This window comes from Geotrypetes seraphini, chromosome 13 (genome assembly GCF_902459505.1).
Source record: "Geotrypetes seraphini chromosome 13, aGeoSer1.1, whole genome shotgun sequence".
In the NCBI taxonomy this organism is placed as follows: Eukaryota; Metazoa; Chordata; class Amphibia; order Gymnophiona; family Dermophiidae; genus Geotrypetes; species Geotrypetes seraphini.
In genome coordinates this window covers 24,717,728-24,744,466 of record NC_047096.1, presented here as the reverse complement: position 1 = coordinate 24,744,466, position 26,739 = coordinate 24,717,728, and the positions used below count along the sequence as shown (strand labels likewise).

Here is a 26,739-nt window from a genome sequence, read left to right as displayed (position 1 = left end):
AGAAGTCGCGTCGGGTTGCCTGCTAGAAAAGTCTCCTCCAATACAACCTGAAACTGGAAGTTGCGTCGGAGAAGACTTCTTTCACCAGGCAACGCAACGCGACTTCAAGGCTCCAGCTGTAATACAGCTCATAGCCTTATAGAAATTGCCAGTTTCAAGAAGAAAAGGTAAGGGAAAAGGAGGGAGGGAGATGCATGGACAGCCAGCGGGAGAGAGTGGGCTGCCGGATCGAACCCTCGTTCACCGCACGTTCACTACTTGTTCACCGCCCCGTGCTACCATTCACCACTCCACGGGGCGGTGAATGGCCTTGTCCCCAAACTCACGGTGACCTTTTTTTTTTGGTCACTGTTTTGGCGGGTTACCCGCGGGTAACAACCACCGTGTCATTCTCTAATGTGGGATTCATTTAGTGATGCAGAGAAATTCAGTATCCCCCATCCCACAATTCTATTCCCCTTCCTGTTTATTTTTTAAGTCAGTATACATATATTCTGGAGGGGGGGGTGCACTATCACAGACAGGGCTCTGAAAAGGAAAGACCCAGACTATGAATCAAGACCCTGACCACTCGGATTCTAATCGTTTCATAAATTTGCAAGCAAATTAAGATCTACTGGATGAACGTGTTTTAATTGGTAGTAGGCAAACTTGTCACCAACACAATTTCCCAGTGTGTCTCAACATTACTAGCATTTGCAGCTGTCCCCCCCCCCTTTATTAAAAGTCCCCCCCCAATGATTAAAAGTCTTAACCCCCCACCCTCTCCAACCTGCCATTTAGCAAACACATTACATAGCCTCCACCCCGACAAAAGCAATAAGGATTTATGGAGATCCCGATTTCAGAATCTAAACATTCTTTTTTAACATTGTGCTTTAGCTTAATGAAGTATCCCTAAGCCTTAAAACAATTTAAAAGGATAAACCACCAGTCCATATTTATCTGTTTCACTCCACCACTCAAGTTTTATAGGCCTTAGTCATATCCCCTTTCATCCACCTCTTCTAATCTAATCTAATCCTTAGGTTTGTATACCGCATCATCTCCACGTTCGTAGAGCTCGACGCGGTTTACAGTAGGAGAAATAGGAAGGAACTACAGCAGAGGGTTAGAGGTAGAAGTGTGAAGAAAATTTAGAGGACTTGGGATGCCAAGATATAAGAGTTTCCTTGATTCCTAAGTTGGAGGGAGACTTACATTTTTTTGAGAAAAGCCAGGTTTTCAGATGTTTGCGGAAAACTTGGAGAGAGCTCAAGTTCCGAAGAGGGGAGGTAAGGTTGTTCCAGAGCTCAGTGATTTTGAAGTGGAGGGAGGTCCCTAGCTTTCCTGTGTGGGAAATGCCTTTTAGCGAGGGGAAGGATAGTTTTAATTTGTGGGAGGATCTGGTGGTATTAGGGTTTGAGGAATTCCAAGAAAGAGGGATAAAGGGAGGGAGGATACCATATAGGATTTTGAAAGTTAAACAGGCGCATTTATAGTGGACCCTGGCGATTATCGGAAGCCAGTGGAGCTTGGCCAGGAGCGGGGAGACATGGTCAAATTTACTTTTAGCGAAGATGAGCTTGGCCGCGGCATTTTGAATCCGTTGGAGTCTGTGGAGGTTTTTCTTAGTTAGGCTTAAGTAGATAGAGTTGCAATAGTCCAATCTGGAGAGGATGATGGATTAGACAAGAAGGGTAAAATGTTTTTGATGGAAGCAGGATCTAACTTTCCTCAGCATGTGAAGGCTGAAAAAGCATTTTTTTACCAAGGATTGGAGGTGGTCATTGAAGGACAATGTGGAATCAATGATGATTCCCAGCGGAAGAGCCCTAACCTTTTTAGCCTTTTATATGGGAGTCGTTCCATCCCTCTCTCTTTTTGTTTGCCCTTCTCCGCATCTTTTCTAATCCTGCTATATCTTCTAGATGTAGTGAAGAGAGCACACACAGTACTCAAGGTGGGATCATTTGATGGCTTGCTAGAGGCACTATGACTTTCTGCGCTCCTTTCTGAATAAAATAATTTAGCAGCCATGCATTTTGATAGCCCATATGCATTCAGGTATTGCTGGCACTACATAAAACATTTTAGAGTTGGCTGTGCATGCACCTTCATCACTGCCTAAAGGATGCATGTGGGCAAATGCAGTCAGGAGGGAACATTAAACAAAGATGTAACTGATGCAGTTTTGCTGCCTAGCTTCAGACTAAAAAAAACCCCATCGGTCTAAATAAACAGCTGCTGGGAGGAAAAAGGAGATCTCAGCAATTGCAGATGTCAAGCATCTAAATATAAAGTCGGGGGCTGGAAAGCCCTACCCCTCATGCTGAGATCCTCAGACAGCATAAGGCAGGCAGTGAGTGCCCTACACACAGCAGCTCCTCAAGGCACCAAGGGCACCCTGCAGAACTACACTACCTTTACGCCACTGAAAATACATCCACTGCACTATGATATACAGGGACGACTGCAGGCAGCTACAAGTGTTCATGACTGCATCAGTCTCTGCAGAATTTTGACTGCTCCATTCATTTTATAGCCCTTATCCAAAAAACACTGCACAAGGTAAGCAGCAGCAGCCACCGAGACCGAGCTTGGTAAATCTGAAAGGGGTAACAGTTCCTTTTCTCTGCCATTAAATCTCACCCTGATCATCTTTCTGGCTTCAAACTGCTGAGCTAAGCTCCCATTTCATAAAGGAGAGGAAGCTTTGAAACATCTAATACTTTTTTTTTAAATGATTCCCCTCCTAATGTTTTTGCCACTCCCCATTTACCGTCCTTTTTTTAATTAATTTTATTTCGATGTATTTTAAACAGCCTTTCCCTCCCCTTCTTTCCTTCTGTTTCATGTACGTTAATCTGAATTTGTCTAGTATTTTTAATATTTGATAAAATATTGCTTTTATTTACCTATTTTAATTGTTTCTTACAATTTTTTTTATATTGTACACCATCTAGACATTTGTTTTGATAGACGGTATATCAAAAATAAAGAAACTTGAAACTTGATACGACCAGCCTGTCCCAGACCCCCCACGCCAGTACATTCGTTACTGACAGCGTCTCGGTAACAGGAATAGGCTTCCCTGTCTGCACAGGAAAACTGCTGCCTCTGCAGAAATCGAAACCAAAAGAATCAGTAGCTCATGAATAATCTGACATTTAACAAAAAAAATTGGGGGTTACAGATTCAAATGGGGTACAGAATCACCTGTAATTCAATAGGACATAGAAGCAGCTTTTTCAATAAAAATTCAAGATTGCAACTTTATTCTATTAAACTCAGGTGGAAATCTTTTAGCTCAGAACTAGGTACATACACAGTTAAAATACTTAAAGAGCGTCTGAGCCTTTACCAATGAGAGAGCAGGTACTTGCTCTCAAGCCCTGGTAATACTGTCCTGAGGAGCAATGTGCCCAGGTTCTTGCTCCACAGGGCCATGATTTCCAAACACTGGCATCCCCTTCTTCTGTTCTTATCAGTGTGGTTAATGCAGCTCTTGAGCAATTATAAAACATCTATTAGACTTCTGCAATAGCTATCTTATGAAGAATGCATAGCAGTACATACAAGTTTTCCTTCTATTACAGGTGGCTGTAGGCTCTGATCCAACTTGACAAAAAAGGTCAGCCATCCCCATCTTCACACACCATGTCTTTTTCACATGTAGTGCTGGAAACCAGATGGCTGGATGTAGAGCAAGTGTATGAACAGTGTAACCTTGAATGCAAGGTACAGAGTCTTGGGAAAAATGGCAACTCACTCATTGCAGTGGGGGGAACAGAATGTCACAACATGGGTGACTTTCCTGCAGCATCATCAGGGTATAGTACCGAGACACAGATAACTTTGTCACCACACCAGGCGAAAAAAAAAAAGCTGCTTTGCACCAGAGTGCCAAAATAAGGAGGAAAAAAGTCCTTTCAAAAAGATAGAGCACAGAGATGTGGACAACTCACACCTGAGCACAAAGCACCAATGTTGGAGTGTCCCAGAGCACCAGTTTATAAGTACCAAATCAGAAGTAAAAAAAACTGGGACTCGCTCTCTGCAGCACAGAACACCATGGCATGGGCAACTCACCCATCTCACTAAAACAAAATTAAGGAACTGCGCAGCAACCTAAAATCCATGTCCTGAAACCTCCAAATAGCCTTAATTACATATTCAAATACATAAAACATATTTGCTTAAAATTCTCTTTAAAATATAGCATAGATTAGGATATATATATTTTTTTTTACATAAACTCTTTAAAAAACAAGAAATAAGTTAATTTTAATTTTGTGTTCTTTTTAAAACAGTGGCTTTATCTCACTCTTGGGTTTCCTAACTCATCAAGGAAACAGAAGAGACCCCCACAGAAGGCCTCAGGGAATGTTAAAGGTGCAGTAGCCTTCAGCTGCAGCTGGCCTTCCTCACTATTGTAATATTGGAGGCAGACTTCCCAAAGTTGTCATACTCCTCATCAGAATCCTAAATAGGTAGAATTTGGGGTGGGGGTAATCAGAAACGAGAGGACAAGCAAAAAGAGGAAAAAAAAAAAGAGAGGGAGGGAACATACACGCATATATCAGTGATCTAGAAAACTGCTGAAATAAAAACCATGGCTAATTACAAACCAGATAAACATTGAAAACAGGATAGAAATGCCATATGTTTATATTTATTAAAATTTAATAAACCCACTCTACTTTCAAAGAACTAAGCAGCTACAACAAAACAGATTGATGAAAGAAGAATTCCACTAAATGATAGGACAAACACATCTCAGTTCTTACCTGCCTGGCACCTAAGCCATCACCCTTTTCCCTGTCCACCTCCTCAGCTCTTTAACCTCCATCCTGTATCTGCCACTATGTATCCCCCTTGTTCCTCCATCCCTTTCCACTGCCACACAGCATCCCCTTCTTTCCTAGTACTTCAGGGTCCCCTCTTCCTACCCAGTACCCCCTTGCTTTCTCACACCTGCTATAGCTTATAATTATAAGATTATTTGTATTCCGCCTTTATACAAGGCGGATCACAACATCACATTTAAAACAATACAAAAGTTAAAAAAAACATGTTATCTTTTCCGTTCCCTTTCCTCCTCCCCAAGTTCCAGTTTCATGCTTGCCCCAGTGTCTTATAGATCAGCCCTTCCCTTCCCAGAAGCTGCTGCATAGTACAGCAACTGGGCTGTGTAACTCCAGAATAGAGCATCACCCCTACCTACCAAGTTGCTGGAACACAGTCTCACCCCTTACCTCTGCACACTTGGCACAGCACTCATAGATCCTCTCCATGCAGGTCATTTTCCTGTGTCTGTTGGTTCTGTGGAGACAGCAGACCACTCTGAATAAGGTTTCTCCACCCTATTACAGTTCACAGGGCATACCAATCTAGTTAATAAGGTTTTGAATATTGAAAGTCAATGAAATACCATATAAGGATGCATTGCTAGGCATGCATCATATTTTGGTGAACAGAGGCCCCAAAAAGTGAGAGCACTCTGAGCAAGATCACCCAATAACCCACCTTCAATCCAGCCGAAGTATTCCAGTGGTTTCCTTTTAATTAGAAAGTAACTGCATAGTATGCCAAAAGCCCTTGGGGTAATTTATAGCAGCAGCGAAAGCAAATATCTAACAAAGAATTACTAAGATTTGCCTCGGCTTTGTCTGAGGGTAATTTTTTTTTTTTCTTTTCCGAATAAGAAGTGTCAAACTTAGTTCTGTCTTCATTCTCGATTGCTCCCAGGCAGGACTCTAAATCATAAAGGCAAAGGTGCTCAAATTGTAGAGCGCGGGTAACTAACTGCCTTGAGAGTCACAAGGATCAGAAGAACACATTTTCACATATACGTTGCAATACCTGGGGAGCTGCCTTCAATTATTGCCCATCTTAGTTGTAAACTCAGCCATGCAAAACCCAAAACACTAAGACAGACATATGATCATCACCCCCACAACTGAGAGAAATTGTCCAGGTAGCTTACTCATTTATGATTTCTATTGAATATTTCTTGCTTGATCGTCTCCTCTTCCTCTGCATTCTCAGCAGCAGCAGGACCACCACAAGAACTGAGGGTGCGAACACCATGATAGAGAGCAACGTGGCTGTGGATAGCTGGAAGGGGACGACTAGGAGGAAAGTGCAAAAAAAAAATGGTAGTAAGCAGTAGCATTGTGAGGGTAAGAGGCGCCTCTCCCTGCCCTCTTCTCTGCTCCCTACTCCTTCCCCACCCCACCCCTGGCAAGTGTGCACCCCTTCCCTAACCCATAACTCTTAACTTCTTTGGCGTGAGCAGCATCATCGCGTTGGATCAGCTCTCACTCTGACGTCACTTCCTAGGTGCGGCACCCAGAAATGACATCAGAGAGAGAGCCAACATAACATAACATTGTGCTTGTTGACCGCGTAACCATCAGTTCAATGCGGCTTACAAAAGGTTACTAATGAAAATCATAATAAACGGGATGAAGAAGTTAGTTGATCAAATATTTAACAAATAGATAGGTTTTCAGTTGAGATCTAAAGTCTTTATAAGAGTGAGCTGCAAGCAAGAAAGCTCGAAACTCCTTATCATAAAGGGCCGCCTGGGATGCCATAGTGTGTTTGAGAAATTTTGTGCTTTTACAACCCTAGATTGAAGGAGAATTAAATAAAGAATGGGTTCTTCTACTGTGTCTGTAAGAAGCCAAGGAAAATCTGTTAACCAAGTAATGAGGGGCTGTGGAAGGTTGGCATTGCTGCTCGCTCTGACGAAGAGACAGAAGTACGATGTGGGAGGGGAAATGAAGGTGCGTGTGCAACAGGGGGAGGAGTGGGAAGGATGGGGGGGGTGGAGAGGAGGAGGGATGCCCTCACCAAGACGGCGCACAGGGCAAACCGCCTCCTCCCCTCCCACTATACCACTGATAACAGGAAAGGAATGCTTTTACAGAAACAATCCTTACTACTAGTGCTGTCATGTGACTAGCTAGATAATTGTGAGATCACTGACTATCAACAAAATTAGTAAAATCTTTCCAGGAATTAGCGTTAGGACGCAAAACTCAAAAATTGAATATTACTGCAAATAAGGGCTCCTTTTATCAAACCGCGGTAGAGCTTTTTACCATGGGCCAGAGAGGTAAATGCTCCGACACTCATAGGAATCGAAAGAGCGTCAGAGCATTTACCTCGCCGGCCAGCAGTAAAAAGCTCTACCACGGTTTGATAAAAGGGGCTCAAAGTGTTGAGATGTAGTGGGACAGAATTCTACTCATGCTTTATTTACTTGGATTTATTAACTGCCTTTATGAAGAGATTGGTTGGATTGTCCAGAAATAACTAAATGCTATCAGGATATCCAGAAAGTGATACAGCAGATCACAATAAATACTTTTGGATCTAATTTCAGTGTTTTCAAGATCTGCCTATAGATCAGACCTGGGCAACTACTGTCTTCAAGGACCTCAACCCACATAAATATGCCTGAGATTAACATACTGCTTCCTATTTCCATACAGTGGAAGCAGTGCATGTAACTTAATCTTATGCATATTCATTGTGGAAGTCTTGAAAAGCCAACCCTCAAAGACTGATTGCCCACTCCTGCTATACAAGAACTTACAGCTCCACCATTTAATACGTAACATCTTTCTTCTCAAAACCTGCAACACTAGCAATGTTAAATATGGAGTATACACCTGGGAGGGCGGGTAGGAATTCTATATATGGCACTCAAAAGTCAGTTAAATATATCTCAAGGGAGCAAACTTATATTAATCTGTGATGCTACATACAGATAAGAATATATCACAGCCATATATTTCTATGCATTAACACTTAAATAAATTAGTGCTCAGACCCACAACAATATCAATTGGTCTGTCAGTTGAGTTCTGCTCAGTTTGGCTATTCCATGCAGTTGGAGTCGTAGAATGCATTTCCCCTCCTGAGGAAGCATTCTATGCTGGGCATCATAAAGAAGGGCATAGCAACCAGAACACGGGAAGTCATCATGCCATTGTATCGAGCGATGGTGCGTCCACATCTGGAATACTGCGTTCAGTATTGGTCGCCGCACCTCAAGAAGGACATGGCGGTACTTGAGAGAGTCCAAAGGAGAGCAACGAAATTGGTAAGAGGGCTGGAACACTGCTCATACGCCGAGAGGCTGGATAGGCTGGGGCTCTTCTCTCTGGAGAAAAGGAGGCTCAGGGGAGATATGATAGAGACCTTCAAGATCATGAGGGGCATAGAGAGGGTGGATAGGGACAGATTCTTAAGACTGAAGGGGACAGCAAATACGAGGGGGCATTCTGAGAAACTGAAGGGAGACAGGTTCAAAACAAATGCAAGGAAGTTTTTTTTCACCCAAAGGGTCGTGGACACTTGGAATGCGCTACCGGAGGAAGTGATCAGGCAGAGTACGGTACAAGGATTCAAACAGGGATTGGACGGATTCCTGAGGGATAAAGGGATCGTGGGATACTGAGGGAGGAGCTGGGATGTAACACAAGTATAGGAAGTTAATCAGGTAATGAGTATAAACTAACCTGGTCGTGCATGTGCAAGACCGGAGGGCTAGGACTTCGATAGGAAGGCAGGACTTAAATGGGAAACCAAGGTGGCAAGGGAGCCCCTTCTGATGATTCAGACAGGTCTTGACCTGTTTTGGGCCGCCGCGGGAGCAGACTGCTGGGCGGGATGGACCTGTGGTCTGACCCGGCGGAGGCACTGCTTATGTTCTTATGTTCTTATTCTGTCGCAAGGAATAGGGGAAGCGATGGGATACTGTTGTATTGCAATTGTATGGAAACCAGTTGCAGTACTGTATAAAATATATTTCATGTTTTAATGTATTTTCAATGTACATATATTTAACTCATGCAAAACCGCTCTGAATTGACTCCCCAGTCATTAGTAGAGTTATAGAAGCTTCCAATAAACATGAACATTTAGACAAAGGAGTATCAGTGCACAAAAACGTGTACCGACAGGACATCAATTACAATAATAAAACTCTGCAATTACAAAATGAAGGTGCTCCAGATTGTGCTAGACACACCTGTCCTAGTATGCCAGCAATTCCCAAACCTATCCTGCCTGAACACAGCTCTCTCATATGCATATTCATTGAGGATGTCCCGAACCTGACTGTCTGTGTGCCCCCAGGACAGGTTTGGGAACCCATGCAGTATGCAATATAAATTTCAGTCCTCACAACAAGATGTGTAGAAATAAGCAGAGTCCTAAGTACTACCAGAACGATTAAGCCCAGTAGTAAAACTCTTAGAGGCGGGCAAGATCAGTCTATCATGAATTTCAGGAAGCCTAGTATGGATTCTAAAAGGTCCCAGGTCTTCACACACGGCTGTCTGGGTTTCAAGTTAGTCCAGCATTACCCAGTAACACTGACCCCATTGCTGCTGGCACTGGTTCCACCCTCCAAAATGCGACTTTCTGCTGCAATGAAAGCCTCATTGCCCTGTACAGTAGCCAGGATTGGCACTCACAGTATCAGGCAGTCTTTATGACAGAAATCACTGTGTTACTTTCAGAAAGACTGGCCTTACCTTTTTCAGTGACCGTCAGCATTGTTGGCAGCAGGTCACCCTGGACATCTGGTGGGTTTTTCACAGAGCAGGTGAACGTCCCGTTATCACCGAGAGTTAGGTCTCCGATAGCAATGGAGGCGTCACTCAAGTTGATGTCCCCTTCCCATGTTAACCTGTTCCCAAAGGTCCCACCTGCGATGGGGAATGGCTTGGACTGATAATGTAAAATCTGCAGAGACAAACCCAGTATCGAGATTCTGTCAGTGTTACTAGCAGAGAAATTTTATGAAAAAGCAGCAAACTGGAAGAACCATCCTGCGTCTAGCCAGATTCCCTTTGAGATCACAAGGCAGAGCAAATATCCCCGTGGCCAAGGCATATCTTGGGCAGCAACATTTCTGTCATATTACAGAGATGTGGTGCCTTATGTCCCACCTCCCTCCCCCAACCTTGCATAAGTGTCTAGAGTAGAGAGTTGCATGGGGACAGAAATCCCACCCGTCCCCGCCAGGATCCTCTCCGTCCCCATCAGGATCCTCTCCGTCCCCATCTGTCCCCATCAGGATCCTCTCCGTCCCCATCAGGATCCTCTCCGTCCCCACCCATCCCCGCAAGGAATTACCTCCATCCCCGCCCGTCCCCATAAAAAGCAGCAATTGCTTCTGACAGGATCATCAATTCCACAGTTTCTTTTGTGTTTGCATTGCTGTTTTCCTTGTGGAATCTCTTTGGTGGAACCCTTTTTTTGTTTTCTGTTCAAGTAATTAACTTTTTAAACCCCCTCTTTTACTAAGGCTGACGTGTCCTTTATATTATATGGATGAACCCTGCTTCCAAAGCCTTCCATCCCCGTGGGAGTCCCGTTGGCTAGAGGGGGGTCCCCGTGGGAGTCCCGTGGGCCAGAGGGGGGTCCCCGTGGGAGTCCCGTGGGTTAGGGGGGATTCCCACAGGACCCGCGGGATTCCCGCGATCCCTGTGCAGACCTCTAGTCTAGAGCACACACTTAATAGTTGCAACTTCATGCTGTTCCTGGAAAATTTAAGTTCAGGCTTTCCAACCAGAGTAGAATGAATCCTTTGCTGGGCCCCTCCCCCCATCATAAAAGGTGCTCATCAGTGATTAGGCTCTACATCTAACTAATTTGATACCCCCAGACCTCAGCAAGCATTCTCCCCAGTATCAATCTCCCAGCACCTGTTTCACTGCTTCTTGTGCCTTTGAGTGCTTCAGTTTGCTTAAGATTCCTTCAGGCTAAAAGGGGCCTGAAAATAGATTATGGGCAATGCGAAGCAATGGCTAATGGCATCTCTCATGTAGTTCACGGCAGTCCACACATACAAGGGTCAAATGAAACGTTTCCGGCCTGACCAAGTAAAAGTAAGATTAGCATCACAATTCTATAGCTGTCTGGCAGATGGTGTTGACAAACATCTATGGCTAGATTTTCAAGTCAGTCTGATATCTAGTTTTGTCGCGTCAGCCTTTTAAGGTGAATAATTACTCCACTTTATAAAACACTAGTATTTTAGCCCGTTACATTAACGGGTGCTAGAATATATGTCTGTCTGTCTGTCTTTATTTCTGTCTCTCTCTCCCTCTCGCTGTCTTTCTTTCTGTCTGTCTCTGTCCCTGGGCCCCTTTGTCTGTCTGTGTTTCTGTGTATCTCCCTGCCCCTGTGTCTTTCTTCTTTTCTTTCCTTTCTGTCTCCCTTCCTCCCGCTGTCTGTCTGTCTTTATATCTATATGTCTCTCTTCCTGCCTCCTATGCAGCAGCATTTCTCTCCCACCACTTCCCTGTGCAGCAGCCAAAGCAGCATTCCCTCCCCCCACACCACTTCCCTGTGCAGCAGCAGTAGCGTTTCCTCTACCACCCTTTCCCTTCCCACGGTCTGTCCGGCTCCCTTAGTCCCTTACAGCCCCCCCCCCTTCCCTTCCCGCGGTCCCGACTAAGAACCTGGCGATTCCAGCAGCATGTGCAGCAGTCTTCACACACTGCTTCGGGTCCTTCTACTGCCCTGATTTACTCTGGCACGTCCCTGATGACATCTTCAGAGACGCGGCAGAGCAAATCAGGGCAGTCGAAGGGCCCGAAGCAGCATGTGAAGACTGCTGCACATGCTGCTGGAATCGCCGGGTTCGTAGTCGGGACCGCGGGAAGGGAAGGGGGGGCGGCAAAGGACTAAGTAAGCCGTCAGACGTTGGGAAGGGATGGGAGGGTCAGACCGGCGGAAAAACCTTACCGAGTGGGGAGTCGGCAAAGGAGTGTTTTCTGCTGCCACGAGCGTGGGGTCTGTTAAGCGCACATGCGCACTCCTGCGGCCACAGACATACGGAACACGCAGATAGGAGTGCACATGAGCAGCTAACGTTTTATTATATAGGATGGACAGGTGGCTCTTGAGTATTGGGCCATGACAAAAATTGAGTATTGGGCCATGACAAAATTCCTTCATTTGAAGGGAAAATCGCCTACCGAGATTAAATCCGAGTTAGATACGGTGTATGGCGATGCGTCTCCTTCATTTCCAACAGTGAAAGTGTGGGCTAATGAGTTTAAACATGGCTGGACAAGCATTGTTGATGAAGAACACTCCGGATGACCTAAAACAGCAACAACCAACTAAATGGTTGATGAAGTTCATTGAATCAAGATGGAGGATCAGTGACCGACATTAAGGGCTCCTTTTACTAAGGTGTGCTAGCGGTTTAACGCACGCTTAGCGTGCGCTACAATGCCGCAGGCGCTAAACACTAACGCCTCCATAGAGCTTGCATTAGTATTTTTTGTTTAGCGCATGGTTTGCGCACGCTAATCTTTTGCACGCACTAAAAACGCTAGCGCACCTTAGTAAAAGGAGCCCTAAATGAGATAGCAGAGGCTGCTCATAGCATTTCAACAGAACGTGTACACACCATCCTATACAAATATTTAAGCCCGTTACATTAACGGGTGCTAGAGTAGATGTGTCTGTCTGTCTTTCTGTCTCTCTCTCTCTCCTTGGCCGCTTTCTACACTCAGGCCCAATAATTAAGAACATAAGAACATAAGAAGTTGCCTCCGCTGAGGCAGACCCTAGGTCCATCCTGCTCAGCAGTCCGCTCCCGCGGCGGCCCATCAGGCCCATTTCCTGAGCAATGGTCTATACCTATCTATACCCCTCAATCCCTTTTTCTTCTAGGAATCTATCCAAACCTTCTTTGAAACCATTTAATGTTTTCTTGTCTACAACAGCCTCTGGAAGCGCGTTCCATGTATCCACCACCCTCTGAGTGAAAAAGAACTTCCTAGCGTTTGTTCTAAACCTGTCCCCTTTCAATTTCTCCGAGTGCCCCCTTGTACTTGTGGCGCCCCTTAATTTGAAAAATCTGTCCCTGTCTACTTTTTCTATGCCCTTCAGGATCTTGAAGGTTTCTATCATGTCTCCTCTAAGTCTTCGCTTCTCCAGGGAGAAAAGTCCCAACTGCTTCAATCTTTCGGTATATGGAAGTTTTTCCATTCCCTTTATCAGTCTAGTTGCTCTTCTTTGTACTCCCTCAAGTACCGCCATGTCTTTCTTGAGGTACGGCGACCAGTACTGGACGCAGTACTCCAGGTGCGGCCGCACCATTGCACGATATAGCGGCATGATGACTTCTTTCGTCCTGGTTGTAATACCCTTCTTAATGATACCCAACATTCTGTTTGCTTTCCTTGAGGCCGTGGCGCATTGTGCTGATGCCTTCAGTGTTGCATCTACCATCACTCCCAGGTCTCTCTCCAGGTTGCTGACCCCTAGTGATGTTCCCCCCATTTTGTATGTGAACATCGGGTTCTTTTTCCCCACGTGCATGACCTTGCATTTCCCCACGTTGAAGCTCATCTGCCATTTTTCGGCCCACTTTTCCAGCTGTGTTAGATCCTTTTGAAGATCTTCGCAGTCTTCCCTGGTTTGAGCCCTGCTGCATAGTTTGGTGTCATCTGCAAATTTAATGGCCTCACACTTGATTCCCGCCTCTAGGTCGTTTATGTAGATATTGAACAGGAGCGGTCCCAGCACCGACCCCTGCGGAACTCCGCTCGTGACCCCTTTCCAGTCTGAGTAGTGGCCCTTTACGCCAACCCTCTGCTTCCTGTTTGCCAGCCAGACCTTGATCCATCGGTGGACCTCCCCTTGTACCCCGTGGTTCCATATCTTTTTAAGCAGTCTCTCGTGTGGCACCTTGTCGAAGGCTTTTTGGAAGTCAAGGTAAATGATGTCTATAGATTCCCCTTTATCCACCTGACTGCTCACCCCCTCAAAGAAGTACAATAAGTTAGTGAGGCATGACCTACCCTTGCAGAAGCCGTGTTGACTCGGTTTTAGCTGCCCATTTTTTTCGATGTGCTCACAGATGCTGTCTTTGATCAGTGCCTCCATCATCTTTCCCGGGACTGAGGTCAGGCTTACCGGCCTGTAGTTTCCCGGGTCTCCTCTTGCGCCCTTCTTGAAGATGGGCGTGACATTTGCTATTTTCCAATCCTCCGGGATCTCACCAGTTTTTAAGGATAGGTTGCATATCTGTCGAAATGGCTCCGCTATTTCGTTTTTTAGCTCCTTGAGTACCCTTGGGTGAATGCCGTCCGGACCTGGCGATTTGTCGCTCTTTAGTCTGTCAATCTGCTTAAGTACATCCTCTTGGCTTACTTCTAAATCGACCAGCTTATCATCTTGGTCTCTTATTACGATCTCCTCGGGTTCCGGAATGTTGGTTATATTTTCCATTGTGAAGACTGACGTGAAGAACTCATTTAACCTGTCAGCTATCTCTTTCTCTTCTTTTACTACTCCCTTTCTGTCACCATCGTCCAATGGTCCCACTTCTTCTCTCGTCGGTTGCTTCCCCTTGACGTATCTGAAGAACGACTTAAAGTTTGTTGTTTCCTCTGCAAGTCTCTCTTCGCTTTTCTAACCACTCGGTGACACTCCTTCTGGTGTTGTTTGTGCACTCTTTGGTTCTCCTCTGTTTGGTCTTTTTTCCATTTCCTGAACGATGCCTTCTTGTCGCTTATCGCCTTCTTCACTGCATTTGTTATCCACACTGGATTTTTCGTTCTATTTTTTTTGCACCCTTTTCTGAACTTGGGGATGCATAGGTTTTGCGCTTCGTGCATAGTCTCCTTGAGTAAGGTCCAGGCTTGTTCTACGGATTCCGTCTTCCCTATGTTGCATTTGAGTTTCTTTCCCACTATTTTCCTCATGACATCATAATTTCCTTTTTTGAAATTGAGTGCCGTCGTTGTGGTTCTTTTCCCCTTTGATGATCCAATTGTCTCTTTCTATTCCCTCCCTCCTTCCTATGTCCTTAGTGCCCCCAGTGCTTCCTTGCCATGTCCTTAGTGCCCCCAGTGCTCCAACCTTTGTCCCACCCCCCCTCCCCCGAAGCTAGCCAGCCTACCTATCTGCCGCGCTAAAGCCAGCCAGCCTGCCTCCAGTGCCGAAACCTGCCCCTCCTCCCCGTACTGGCCCCCGCTGCTGCTACCTACCATCTGGCTTACTGCCGCTTCAAACACCTCCCAGTCCGCTGCCACCCAACGCAACTAAAGCAAAGGGAAAAGGGTCCGCTGCACACAAACCGCCGCAGGCTCCAGCTGAATGCGTCGAACACTGCCACGGAACTACAGATCACGGAGGCAGGTATCACAAAGTTGTAAGTGCGCATGCGCGCTTAGGGTTTTATTATGATAGATGAGGAGGTTGAGGGAGATAGCAGAGGCTGCTCATAGCATTTCAACAAAAGTGTACACACCATCCAATACAAATATTTAAGCATGAAGAAGTTGAGGGTGCGATGGGTGCCGCGTTTGCTAACCCTTGACCAAAAATGACTTTGAATGGACATGCATTTTGAGCTTTTAAAGTGTAATGAGAGCAACATTTTGCAACATTTTGTGACTGTAGATGAGAGTGGGTTCATTACTATACTCCTGAGGCAAAACAATTCAAACAATGGACTACAAGAGATGAACCAACTTCGAAGAAAAAAAAAACAGCTCTGTCAGCTGGGAAGATGATGGCAACTGTTCTTTGGGATTCCCATGGGATAATTTTTATTGATTATCTGGAAAAGGGAAAACCCATTAATGGCGAATACTATGCTGGCTTATTACAATGTCTAAACACTGAAATCAAGACGAAACATCCTTATTTGGCCAAGAAGTTCTCTTCCACCAGAACAATGCACTGGCTCACACATCAACAATCATGATGGCGAAATTGCATGAATTGTGGGTTCGAATTAATTCCCCATCCACTGTACTCTCCAGTTCATTCCCCACCCCGCCAAAATTTTTTCTTGAATAAGCTAGAAACTTTAATTGATCCCCATATCTATATGTATCTTTTATACCCACTCCTAAACCTTTCATTGATTCATGGTACTATGTACATTCTGAGTCAATATCCAACAGTGAATTTCCTATAGGATTCATTCCCTCTGCCCAAAGGCACCCTTCTGTACATTGTTCTTTGATTGTGCAATCTTGCAATGGAGCATTCATGTTTCTGACCTCATGGCTGCCACATGACTAAAGGCCAAGCACTGCACTGTCTGTGGACGAACTATCCGACAGGCAATGTACAAGTACATATGTTGCATTTTGATAGCTCTGTTCTGGTTATCATGTAATTTAACAATTTTCTTTAATTTTTGATTCACCCTAGTAGATGTAAAGCATTTTACTAATAGACACTGGACATTCCACCATCATTGAGAGGTACCATAGCATAGGGGATAGGATATGATAGTCTGTGGTTACAATCAAGGAGCTGCAGCGGGAATCAAATCCAGGTTTGATTCACAGGTTACTACACTGTTAAGCTACTTCTCTCCACCAGTGCACAGCAGGAAAATGGGCAGATGAATTAAATGGGCAGATTAATTAAATGCAATTTTATATTCTTCCTATTGCTTAATATATTAGTTTCCTGAACTAGAGGTCACTCACATTCTGGGTGGGGCCTCCATGCTGTGGTTTATATGTCCAGTCTACTGTCAGATGCTCAGAAATGGGCGATGAGGACCAGAAGTTGCAGCGAAGCTTCACAAGTTGGCCCACAATGCCTTTTACCTCTGAATCAACCTGGACTTCTATGCAGAAAACCCTAGAAAACCCTGCAGAAAACATAACAAATCATTTCTATACCGCATAACCAGTAAGTTCTATGCGGCTTACAAAATTTAACAAAAAAAAAACCAAGCTGTAAAGAGTTAATTAATTGGCAAACAGATGTGTCTTTAATTACTTTCTAAAATGATTGATTATAAGATATAGAGGTCCTTTTGCTAAGGCATTCTAACTGATGTAGCACGCGCTAATCAATTTAGGGCTCCTTTTACAAAGGTGCTCTAGTGTTTTTAGTGCACGCACGCCGAAAATTACCGCCTACTTAAAAGGAGGCGGTAGTGGCTACCGCACACGCTATTCCGCATGTTAGGGCCCTAATGCACCTTTGTAAAAGGAGCCCTTAGTATATGATAAAGATTAGCATGCGCTAAATGCTAAGGCGCCCATAGAATATAAATCAGTTAGGGCACCTTAGTAAAAGGACCCCATAGAGCTAAAAAGCAAAGGTTTCAATTCTCTGTCCCAGAAAGCCACCTGATAAGAAAGCAAAGATTGGTGGTGTTCTGTATAACGACAGCCTTTAATAGATGGAAAATTAAAAATACTGTGTGATGTGCGAGAATGCGTGGATTGAGTAAAAACAAATAATTCAGTAAATAATTGAGTAAAAACAAATAATTCAGATAAGTACTGTCAAAGTGCTTGTGTGTTTTTCTCATAAGCAACTGTATAATTAGCTTTTAATTTAAAAAGAGGCCAGCAGTTATAATGCACCCATAGGTGCTCTCTGGAGAAATCTGAAATGCAGTCCAGTATGTGTGTGTTAATTTAAACATTTGCTATACTGTCTTTTGTAATCCCCATCACCTGTTCTGGTAGGTGAAGCTTCTTTGGGGGAGGAGAGAGATTTAAAGCTTTAACTCCATCAGGCTTTTAGGCCAGCTGCAATTTCTTCATAAATTCCTGAAAACTTTGGGCTCCTTTTACTAGCGTTTTTAGCGCACGCAGGATATTACCGCGTGCTATGCAGCTAGAACTAACGCCAGCTCAATGCTGGCATTAAGGCCTAGCGCGCGCTATTCCGTGCGTTTATGCCCTAACGCACCTTAGTAAAAGTAACCCTTTGTTGTTCTCGCAATTTTTAAATGGTTTAACCACAGCCTCAACGAAATGATAATATTATGGTTATTTTTCTTAAGCTTTTCTTATGTACTTATGTACTATATTTTCAGCTATATACTCTAGTCTTAATTATATGTGAACTGAGTCAAGCTCCACTGGGAGATGACCCGGTATATAAACCAAAGATTAGATTAGATTAGATTACTATTGTGTATGAAAGTTTGAATAGAGATATCTAAAAGGATGAAGAGTCAGGTACTGCAAAATTGTGTTTCCTTAGAAATAGATCTGGGATGCTTATCTGGAATTCTCTTCCTTTCTACATTAGGAATATCAAAGATCTTATTCTATTCAAAACTACTCTAAAAACATTTCTATTTAAGGCTTCCTTTAACCCATAAACAGGAATCTTCTTTTATCAATTGAAAATATCATAAACTCCGAAATTTTTCTACTTTTAGGTACCCCCATCCCAATGTTCTACCCTACCCTATCCAATTTTCTTCGTCTATCTATGAGGACACAATAACATTGTAACTTTTTACCCCACTTGTTTTTCCCAACTCCTTCAGTAGTGTCTGTATTGTTAAGTGTTCACGAATATGTTTGTTAATGCACAAAAATGATCTTAACTGTTTTTACCCTTATATTTATTGTAATGTTATTCGCTTAGAATTTTTAAGCGAACCATTAAATCTAAATAAACTTGAAACTTGAAACTTGAAACTTGAACTTGCACAGCTCAGAACAGCCTCAAGCTTGTCAGAAACAAAGGCAGATTTGCCAGTGTGAAAATGGGTCAGAACTATAACCATATGAAATGCATTCTGCTACAATTCAGCCAATGCATCTTCAGGAATATTTGGGGAAAGTAAACTGGAGTTACATTTTTCATATAAACTTATGGAAACGAATTGCTTAATGCAACTTAAGCTCATTTCCAAGTTAGCCAAAAACATGCATCTTATCATTGGTTAAAAAAAAAAATACTGCTTATCTCGTTTCAAAGCTCATGCATTAACTTGTTAAAAATGTCATATATATTAGTGGCCGTGTTTTGCATAGTTCTGCTAGATATGCTAATTAATCGTCCAATCAATGGTTTCTTATTCATTCATTATCTAAAGCAAAATGTCACATTTCTGACCCTGGGAACACAAATTACATTTCAGCCCAAATTCTTCCCCTGCACAAGTCTGGCTCAATCATTAAATGAGCTAAATGACACTCCTTGAAGCCCCCTTCTAGGTGGGCAGTAAGCATGCCAGTGGTCTGCTATGTACCGCCCCCAAAGTCTTCCACTGTGGCTCTTCAAATCCTGTAAGTGTATTAATTTCAGTCTTGCCCACTTGATATAGTAACTGCAAACAATTCCTCAAGTATGTTACTGAGGTGTCTCATTTATGGAATTTGCTACTGTTGGCAATCCACACAATCCAAAATAAAATGAGCTTTTTATAGCCTTGAAGAGTTGCAGAATCAGTATTAATTTTTTAATATTTAATACCCAGACTGAACAAACAGGACAAGGCAGTTTACAAAGTTAGTAGTATGTGTAAGCTTGAAATCTTTAGGTGGCCCTCAGAGCTTTCTCGTATTCATACTGCAGCCCTATACATGGAAGAGGCTGGAGATCACTGGCCTTATGGTAGGTTTTGGTATCCGCTTTAAAGTGTCTGATCTTAATTGCCTCACTTGCAGTGATCCTATGCCTTGACACAATGTCTTCTCTACCTTAGTCCAAAAAGCTCTCCATCGGGCTGGATGCAATTCCTAGCTACCACCATTTTTCAACATAAGCTTCTTTTGTATTTTTTTTATTTATATTTACAAAAATTTATAAATAGATTTATAAATTTAATTTATAGAAATTTTTAATTTCCTAAACTAGACTATTTAGACCATCATTCCAGGTCCTTTAAAATTGCTCTAAATGAAGTTGGACAATTAGGGCCCCTTTTACAAAGCCGTGGTGGCAATGCTGCTGTGGTAAATGAACCAAAGTCCATAAGAATTTAATGGGCTTTGGTGTATTTACCATGGCAGTATCACTACTATGGCTTTGAAAAGACCCCAGTGAGAGTAATTTTAAAAAAAGGTTAGCTAAAGCCCTCTTTTACTAAGCCACGGTAGAGGTTCCTACAGCAGCCCAGGACCTAAATGCTCCAACGCTCATAGGAATTCACTAAAAGTGGGGAGGGAGAGTTAAGTTAGGCCTCTTATTCTATTAAATATTTAGAAACTCTCTAACAGGAATTATTTTCTAGATTTGTATAGCTCGGGAGATATTTAGCATTATCCCATGGAAGTCAGTTCTTGTGTATATATTTTTATTCACATCTACGAAATACCTTTTGAAAATGATTTCACTTCCTACAGAAAAATGAGGAGGTTTACCATAGAGACCTGTTCTTCCAGCACAATCTCTTGCCTTCTTACTCATCTAAGAGCCCAACCTTTAGTATCAACATTAGGAAGTTTCCTGCAAGTGTCCAGGTTTTGTAATTGCATATTTCAGTGCTTCCCCTGTATTACTCTCCCTGATATGCTGCTTCTGTATATGCTATTTAGTTTTATACAGTACAATCCCTGCACCCCCATTGCTTTTCTGATATAAGATAGCAATGGAAGTAAAACCCGGATATGTCATCTGTCCTCCTTTTCCTGGAGCCATATGGTAACCCTAGATATAAGAATACTTCCTCACAGATTATTTTAAGAAATAGGATCTTCTCTTAACCCGTTTTTTAACGGGTAGCTTCACTAGCTTGACAGCTACTAAAATAACCCCGGTCTTTCTTTACCGCATAGTCATCTCCATTTCTAACTTTGACAACGCTGGATAACGAGAGAACACAAAACCTGCATGGGCCCAGACCTGATGTACGAAAGCCTGGGCTCTACCCTGTGAGTCACCACATAAGACACAGGCAGCGTTTATTCCGTCACTGGTTCCATTTCACATTTAATTAATACCCAGGAATCCCTCCCAACAATTAAGGTAAAACGAAACTCAAATTACAGGGCTTGCTTTGGCTTGCACCATTAAAGTGAGAACAGAGCTTGCTTTTGTTTGGGGATTGTAATCACACCTCACTAACGAGAAGGGGGGGAAAAGAAAGTATGAGAAGCTTTAGCACCTTCTTTGCACCACTCTTTGACTAGAAATAAAGCTCCCCCCCCCTCCCTAGCACTTAAAACGAACATGGCAATCCCGCTCCCCCACCCCGTGAAGCCCAGAACCCCCGATTTGCGGATACAAAAGCCGCTTCCTTTCGGCCGCAACTATATACCCACGTAAGAGCCGCACGCGCGTGCGTACGTACGTACATACACAGACGTTTCTAAATCTCCCCCCCCCCCCCCCCCCGGAGATAGACGCACGGGAGTAGTCACGTGAGAGGAATGTTTAGGGGGGGAACTCACCGCACAGCAAAAGAAGCCCGAAGAGCTTCCGGTCCATATCTGTCCCGGACGCCATCGCTCGCGCGCTCTTTACCTCTGCTCCTTCATACCTGTGTACACAGGTGGAGCGGAAGTAACGCAAAAGGGCGGGGCTCCGGCTCGCTGGAGGTGGAGTCCCGCCCCGGGGCTGTCCTGAAAGAGGTGCTCCGTAGGTTCGGGGGAACAGTGTGTATAGCTACGTACTAAGCTAGTTGGGGGGGGGGGCTTTCCTCGTGTGTTTATAGGAGGATAGAAAATCATGATTTTGTTTCGAAAATGGATAGTTGTGCTTTTGGTCGGCCCTTCGCTCTCCAGCCCAGCCAGTAATAGCTCTTAGACGTGCGCCCAGTCCTTTCATTAGATGAGCGCCTTCAGCTGTTCACAAGCTGTCAGATCTTGCGCTTGGGAAGGGGGGGGGGGTTGTGGTAAATGCCTTTGCAACATCCCCAGCCTCTGCCAGATACGTGAGCAGAAACTAAGACCAGGTCTTCTGCGTGTCACTGTAGCTAACCCCAGGACTTGTAGGGTTACCATATAACTCCAGAAAAAGGAGGACAGACTGAGACATCTGGCTTTACTTCTACTAAAAGCAATGGAAGTGAAACCTGGATGTCTCAATCCGTCCTCCTTTTTCTAGAGCCATATGGTAACCCTACCCAGGAGTGTCCTGTCAAGTAACTGGACAGAGGTAATGGGAAGAACAGGTAGGAAGAAACAGGCATTGCAGCAGGAGGAGGAAAGTGTTCTTCTCAAATTAGCTTGTCCACCTTCTCCAATAACAGTGCCTCCCTGACTCCCTTTTTTTATTGGTGACCTAGCTACTTAGCAATATAGTAAATGACAACAGAACAACTCATCCAGTCTGCCCAACAGTCCCACTCATTAATTAATTCATGAGTGATTAATTGTCTCTCTCTCTGACATTGCTGGGACATAGACCATAGAAGTCCACCTGGTACTATCTTGAGGTTCCAGCTGACAAAGCACCCTCCAGCCTATCCAGACTATCTCATCATTTGCGGGACACAGACTGTATATATCAGCCTGGCATTGTCCTCACATTCCAAATTACTGGGGTTTCCATTGAAGCCCTCTCTAGCCCATCCCAAACCAAATTGCAATATACTGCACAGAATACAGACTTTGCAAGTCTGTCCAGTGCTGGCCTTAGTTCTTCACAGCTGGAGCCATCATCTAAGCACCACTCGACACATCAGACACACGTACAACCATTTTTGGTTTTTATACCATTAATTTTCTACTTAGAGCTACAGTTTACAGGCGACAGAACTGCAGGTTTGGCATTTCTCTGTGCCTGTCAATGGCAAAAAGGGAGAGCTAAAGGACTACCATCTCTCTCGTCCCCACTGGTCCAGACTTTCCTGTTATTATTATTTAGGTATTTATATACCGCCTATCAAGGTTATCTAAGCGGTTTACAATCAGGTACTCGAGCATTTTCCCTCTCTGTCCCAGTGGGCTCACAATCTGTCTAGATACATTACTGAATAGTGTTTGCATAGCCTTATGAAGGTCAGTCCAGAGGTATTTGGTACTCTAGGTGAACTTCAGTCAACCCCCCCCCCCCGACTTCCCTGAGGTGGTTTGAGGGCTTTCACCATTCTGTCCACATTTATTTAAACAATTTCTAATTTGCTTTTGACCAAAGCGGCTCACAATTGACATACATGACTACAAATATCTAAATAACAAAACTAAATAAATAAAACAAAATTAAAAAAGGGGTACATCTTGTCACATCTCCCCTTTCTTACCTTGAAACCCCACCCTCAAGCTGTTCAATCTCTCACCTTCCCTATCCTCCACTAGCTGTCCAGCCTCTCATTATTACCTCCCTGCCCAAGTGCCCAGTATCTCCCCCCTCCTCCCCATGTGTTTCATCAGCTCCCCCCTCCCCCCACACCCATCTTTCTGCTGTTGGGTTGACCATCATTAAGATCCAAGCATCTATGAGTAGGGAAAAGCTGCATGTTTAGAGCAACATCCTTGATAATTGTGTAGTTTGTTAGGGGATATGGAGAGGGGTCTCATCCCTGGATTAGGTGTTAGTCTTTTAAGCAGCAAAAAAGGATCTGACAAGACTTGTGATGGTCTACTGGCAGAAATGATGGAGACCAGCTCAATGGCAGGGTTTATTCACGCTTGAGGCAGATATTGGAGGCACTGGTAGGTTCAGAATTGTTGAAAGTGATTGGAGGAAGCTGTTGTTAGTGCTGGTTATGGGACTATGGGCTCCTTTTATCAAGCCGCGCTAGCGGTTTAACGCGCGTAATACCGCGCGCTAAACCGCCGGCCACGCTAGCCGCTAACGCCTCCCTTGAGCAGGCGTTAGTTTTCAGGCCAGCGCGGGGGTTAACGTCTGATGAAACGTCGCGCGCGTTAACCCCGCCAGCGCAGCCTGATAAAAGGAGCCCTATGTGTGCTTGTCTACCTAGCTTGTTAACTTAACCAGAAAAGAGGAATGTCAATTTGGCAAACTGGGTGGGCCAATTGATCTTTAGCTATGTTACTAATTTTATTTTTACTGTAGATGTTCAAGCAGAAGCTCATTCAGTGTCAAGAGATGCAATGGAAAATGAGAAATACCGGTGTAATAATAATAATCCTGGTAATCTTAGGTCCAACAAAGCCTACCAAAAACCAGGGCTGGCTTCACCATTTGACAAACTAGGGCAGTGACCTGATGTGGCAAAGATTAGCTGCAGTCATCAATTCTAACCCATAGGAAGGGAAGGTGGTTTTCAAGTGACTTTTGGAACATACCTTCATTAGATTTAATATAAAATTTAGGCCCCCTCCCCCCCTTTTATCAAGTTGTGTTAGTGTTTTTTACTGCAGTGAGCAGTGATTTTAAAAAAACCCAAAAAACAAAACACCCTAATGTGGCTTGATAAAAGGGGGTCCTTAATATCTAAAAGGATGATGTTGAATTATACTTTTATAGGATTGTTCTGGAATGAGTGATGGAACATTCATGTTGAGTGTTATTACGAAAATCTCAGGGAAGGAGACTAGTGGTCTGTCGGATAACTGAAGGGGCGGCAGCAAGGTTGAACATTAGCTTAGGGGGGTCTTAATACCTTTGCACCAGCTCTGCCAAAAAGAACTTCTCATCCTATTTCATGCATAGTAACATAAGAATAGCCTTACTGGATCAGACCAATGGTCCATGATCTAGCCCAGTATCCCATCTTCACGGAGACCAATCCAAGTCACAAGTACCTGGCAGAAACCCAAATAGTAGCAGCATTCCATACCACCGATCCAGGGCAAGCAGTGGCTTCATCTCAACAGCAGTTTATGGACTTTTCCTCCAGGAACTTGTCCAAACCTCTTTTAAAACCAGCTGCATTAACTGCTCTTACCACATCCTCTGACAACGCATTCCAGAGCTTAACTATTCTCTGAGTGAAAAAAAATATTTCCTCCTATTGGTTTTTAAAAGTATTATTCTATAACTTCATTGAGTGTCCCCTAGTCTTTGTAAATCTTGATGCAGTAAAAAAAAAATCGATCCATTTGTTCTCATTCTACACCACTCAGGATTTTGTAGACTTCGATCATATCTCCCCTCAGCCGTCGCTTCCAAACTGAAGAGCCCTAACCTCTTTAGTTTTTCCTTATACGAAAGGAGTTCCATCAACAGGTTACAGTTTAAAAGACCAGGTTGAGAACCACTGGTCTATAATGCAGAAGAGTCAAGCAGCAGGTCTCTGACTTCTGTATGTTTTCTGGAAGGCTCACTTTCTTTGAGCTTACTCAGGAAGAGCATGATCAGCGCCATGGCGCCATGAAGGCTGGAGCACATCACAAGCCGTGCCAATTCACATCAGCATCGGTCTGACATTTCTAGTACATTTACTGCATCTTGCCATCTCTGTAAAGTCCTGGGAATTGAACCTGTTCTTGGAAATTTTCCACAATCAAATTGCTCTGTGGTGAAGATGTAGCTTAGTTTTTCTCCCGCAAGCTACAACATCCTTTCAGCTATCTTTTATCCATAATAAAATCCAACACGCTCTATTCAGAGTTCACAAAATAACAATATAGCTCCGCTATATTCAATAAAATATACTCCAATTAGAGGTATATACCACGTACACACTAAAATAGTTTAAAAATAACAGTGTATTCTTTATTATTACAATAGTTACACAAGAATTTATCACATCATAAAGCATTAGTCAGTAAATACTGCAGTGTTTAAACGAGGATAGGAGACCCATAGCCATACCCGTCAATCAAATTAAAGTGATTGAGGAAACACTGAAAGGGTTTAATTTGATTGACGGGTATGGCTATGGGTCTCCTATCCTCGTTTAAACACTGAAGTATTTATTGACTAATGTTTTATGATGTGATCAATTCTTGTGTAACTATTGTATTAATAAAGAATACACTGTTTAAAAATTTTTTATTTTTTACTATTTTACCCCCTCTTTTATTAAGGTGCGCTATGCTTTATAGCACGCACGTGCATGTTATCCTATGGGCACGTTAGTGTTTAGCGTGCGTGTTGATTTAGCACGCGATAAATGTACACTAAAATGCTTAGCGCACCTTAATAAAAGAGGGCCTTAGTGTGTATGTGGTGCTGGGGTTAGAGCTACAGCCTCAGCACCCTGAGGTTGTGGGTTCAAATCCCTCGCTGCTCCTTGTGACCCTGGGCAAGTCACTTAATCCCCTCATTGCCCCAGGTACACTAGACAGAGTTTGAGCCCACCGAGACAGCTCGGGAAATATGATAAAGTACCTGAATGTAAAACCACTTAGGATATAAGTGGTATATAAATAATAAAATAAATAAATATTTTATCCATAATACAGAGACATGAAAATTCTGCTTGTACTTACTAATGCTGTGTTTTCTTTCATGTGCATATTTCATTCCTCTTTTTTTTTTTTTTTTTTGCTAATCTTTTGACGGTTTTAAATTAGAGACCTGCAATCTTTTCTACATCTTAGTTACTTTGTATAACGCTTGTATGGTTCTGCACTTTGCGCACTGATGATGCTTTCAGAGGATGAATAAATGAAAATAGCATCTGAGTCTTCCTCAGCCGAGTTGATTCTACAGCGTCTGAGACTGACAAAACTGAACTCATTTGGCTTTGCTGGGAAAAGGGCGTGAAAATTTATGCAGCCCAGACTTTTCAGTTCCTTACTCTTAATTACTCTGGGTCCTTTTTACAGACATTAGTGTGCGCTAAGTGTCGTGTAGCCCGTAGGTATAAGATAACATGTGCAGCATTGAACACACACTAGGACCCCTTTCATAGCTCCGCTAGAGGTTTCTAGCGTGAGCCAGCGCAGTAAATGCTCTGACACACATAGAATTCCTGTGAAACATAGAAATAGACGGCAGATAAGGGCCACGGCCCATCTAGTCTGCCCACCCTAATGACCCTCCCCTACCTTTGTTCCGGAGCGTTTATTTTTTAATTCGATTTATATCCCATCCTCCCCCAAGGAGCTCAGAATTACAAGGTAATATAGATAACTTACCTCGCCGGCCTGTGCTAACAACCTCTAGCGCAGCTTCATAAAAGGG

General features: G+C 43.5%; 1 protein-coding gene across 2 annotated transcripts; it reads right to left on the bottom strand.

The window, feature by feature from the left end:
- Nucleotides 1-2,859: 2,859 nt before the first annotated feature.
- Nucleotides 2,860-21,256, bottom strand: MPZL3 (myelin protein zero like 3). Of its 2 annotated transcripts, none has more exons than XM_033919421.1 (6): nt 21,150-21,256; nt 16,482-16,648; nt 9,537-9,747; nt 5,969-6,113; nt 5,238-5,304; nt 2,860-4,464 (listed from the first exon to the last, which is right to left on the bottom strand). In XM_033919421.1, the coding sequence occupies exons 1-6, from the start codon at nt 21,202-21,204 to the stop codon at nt 4,387-4,389; spliced, it is 723 nt and encodes a 240-aa protein (XP_033775312.1). In that variant the 5' UTR covers nt 21,205-21,256; the 3' UTR covers nt 2,860-4,386. The 2 variants fall into 2 exon arrangements, with proteins under 2 accessions (XP_033775312.1, XP_033775313.1); XM_033919422.1 differs by lacking the exon at nt 21,150-21,256 and adding an exon at nt 20,121-20,512.
- Between the last annotated feature and the right edge of the window lie 5,483 nt (nt 21,257-26,739).

Bases quoted from the DNA above. Each gene is read 5' to 3' on its own strand.
- MPZL3 (XM_033919421.1), bottom strand. From the start codon at position 21,204: ATGGCGTCCGGGACAGATATGGACCGGAAGCTCTTCGGGCTTCTTTTG. The intron at 9,748-16,481 runs GTGAGTGACCTC...TTGTCTCTGCAG, and splicing joins ATGGAGGCCCCACCCAGAAT to ATTTTACATTATCAGTCCAA. The intron at 5,305-5,968 runs GTAAGCTACCTG...CTGTCTCCACAG, and splicing joins TCAATAGAAATCATAAATGA to AACCAACAGACACAGGAAAA.